Source organism: Dipodomys ordii, unplaced genomic scaffold (genome assembly GCF_000151885.1).
Source record: "Dipodomys ordii isolate 6190 unplaced genomic scaffold, Dord_2.0 Scaffold23, whole genome shotgun sequence".
Taxonomy (NCBI): Eukaryota; Metazoa; Chordata; class Mammalia; order Rodentia; family Heteromyidae; genus Dipodomys; species Dipodomys ordii.
Genome location: NW_012267239.1, coordinates 7,679,906 through 7,681,903, shown reverse-complemented (window position 1 = coordinate 7,681,903; position 1,998 = coordinate 7,679,906). Strand labels below are relative to the sequence as shown.

Below are 1,998 nucleotides of genomic sequence, written 5' to 3'. Positions count from 1 at the left end.
AGATCTTTCCATACTGTTATGCATAGACCACTCTCATCCTTTAAAAGTGCTGTAATAAGCATCTTTGTGTATAAATACATATAGGCTAAATCCCTGGATGTGGAATAGCAGGAATTAATGCATTTGTCATTATCCCTAGGAGGAAAATAGCTAGGATCCAGGCAATTCCTGCCCCTGTGCTCTGAGAGCAAAGGTTCAGTGAGGGAATTTGTAGAAGTGACTGTAAGCTAAGCCACCCTTTCCGCAATCTCAAATAGCATATTAAAAGTTGCAGAAATGTTTTAGTAACTACTCACTGTTGAGTGATTTAAAAGTCATCGTTGAAATGGCCAAAGACCTATTTCTCCATAGTAATGTTAAAGTCATTGTTGGCAAAGGAAAGGCTTTGTTCTTTTTCCTTCTTCCTTCATCCCAGGACTTTCATTTGACACGTTTGTTAATCTCTTGGGATGGTTCTACTACACTGGATCCTAACCTCAACGGTAGGAATTTGGCTATATATTCTTCCCTCCAGCAAGGTGGCTGAGGAGGGGTTAGGTTTGAACTTTGTCCGGAAGTCAAGTGAGCTCTGGCAGCCCATCCCCAAGCTCCTTGTATCAGGTGGACCTTGCAGAGTCTGGCAAAAGCTGGCTGTCGCTGGCTGGGAAGGTGGCTCAGTGGTAGAGTGCTTGCCTTGCATGCATGAGGCCCTGGGTTCGATTGCTCAGCACCACATAGGCAGAAAAGGCCAGAAGTGGTCCTGTGGCCCAAGTGGTAGGGTGCTAGCCTTGAGCTGAAGAGCGAGGGACAATGTCCAGGCCCAGAGTTCAGGCCCCATGACTGACAAAACAAAACAAAAACACTTGCTGTCTGCTGAGGGCTGGAATTTCACCCTGGTTGAGAGATGACAACAGAACCAGACACTTTGCATAGGCAGGCCTAGGCCTCCCACACAGGAGAGTAGATGCAGTCTCAAGGGGAGGAACCGCTCTGGGTGTAGACAGCAGCCTTTCCCTACCACTAACAATCCTCCCCTTGGTGGAATCATACTTCCACGACCCAGTGCCGCTGTCAGTTCTGCAGTACCTCTCCCTGAACACCCCAACCTGGTCAGCCTGAGTGCGCTTATCTCCAAACAGCACTCAGTTCCTCCTTTCCCCATCCTCCTTTCCCCATTGGGCAAGGGAAATGGTCACATAGTACGTGGTAGATGGACCTCGAAATCTTCCCTGACAAAGTAGGAGCTTCTCCACTGAGGGAATGAACACACACACACAATTCAGTTATTTTTGGGCACTTACCCTATTTCGGGTATTTACTATATTGCCAGAAATGTAGAAGCAAACAAAGGCCTACTTAATTCCTGCTTCCAGCGTTTTATTTTCTACAGTCCAAGCCAAGTGTCTAGGCCCAGGCCTGGTCTTGGGGGTGGCCATCTCATGGCAAAGTTTCTCTTGAAGCTGCCTTTGCATTGTAAACACTGTTTCAACTGGCGTTCTAGGCCAAAGATATTAATGAACATTTTCTCCAGATGCCTGATCCGCAGTTTAAATACCTGGGTGTGACCTTGCTCGCTGGGTGGAGGAGGCAGGAAGAAATTTCAGGCCTCCACCCCCACCCGGCTGCCCTGGCCCACACCTGGCAGCACGGAGGGTGGGGAAAGCCGGCGCTCCGCTCGCCGTAGGCCCCGCCCCCGGGCCAGGCCCCGCCCCCCGTACCAGGCCACGCCCCGGGCCAGGCCACGCCCCCGCTCTCCATAGTTACGGCGCTGTGGAGGCGGCGGCCATCTTGGCGGCGGAGCGATGAACGGGTCGAACCCGAAGACTGCGGCCGCAGGATCGGCGGCGGGGCCCGGGGGGCTGGTGGCTGGCAAGGAGGATAAAAAGAAGACGGGCGGCGGCGTCCTGAACCGGCTGAAGGCGCGACGGCCGGCGCCCCATCCCGCGGCGGACGACGGCGGCGGGACCGCGGTCACGGAGCAGGAGCTGCTGGCGCTGGACGCCATCCGGCCCGAGCACG

At 53.4% G+C, this 1,998-nt stretch overlaps 1 protein-coding gene across 1 annotated transcript in view; it reads left to right on the top strand.

The window, feature by feature from the left end:
- The first annotated feature begins 1,764 nt into the window (after window positions 1-1,764).
- Window positions 1,765-1,998, top strand: part of Unc119b (unc-119 lipid binding chaperone B) — a 12,742-nt gene continuing 12,508 nt past the window's right edge. Inside the window, exon 1 of the mRNA XM_013014436.1 lies at window positions 1,765-1,998. This exon is cut by the window's right edge and continues 1 nt beyond it. Within this exon, the coding sequence (XP_012869890.1) occupies window positions 1,782-1,998 (217 nt within the window). The 5' untranslated portion in view covers window positions 1,765-1,781.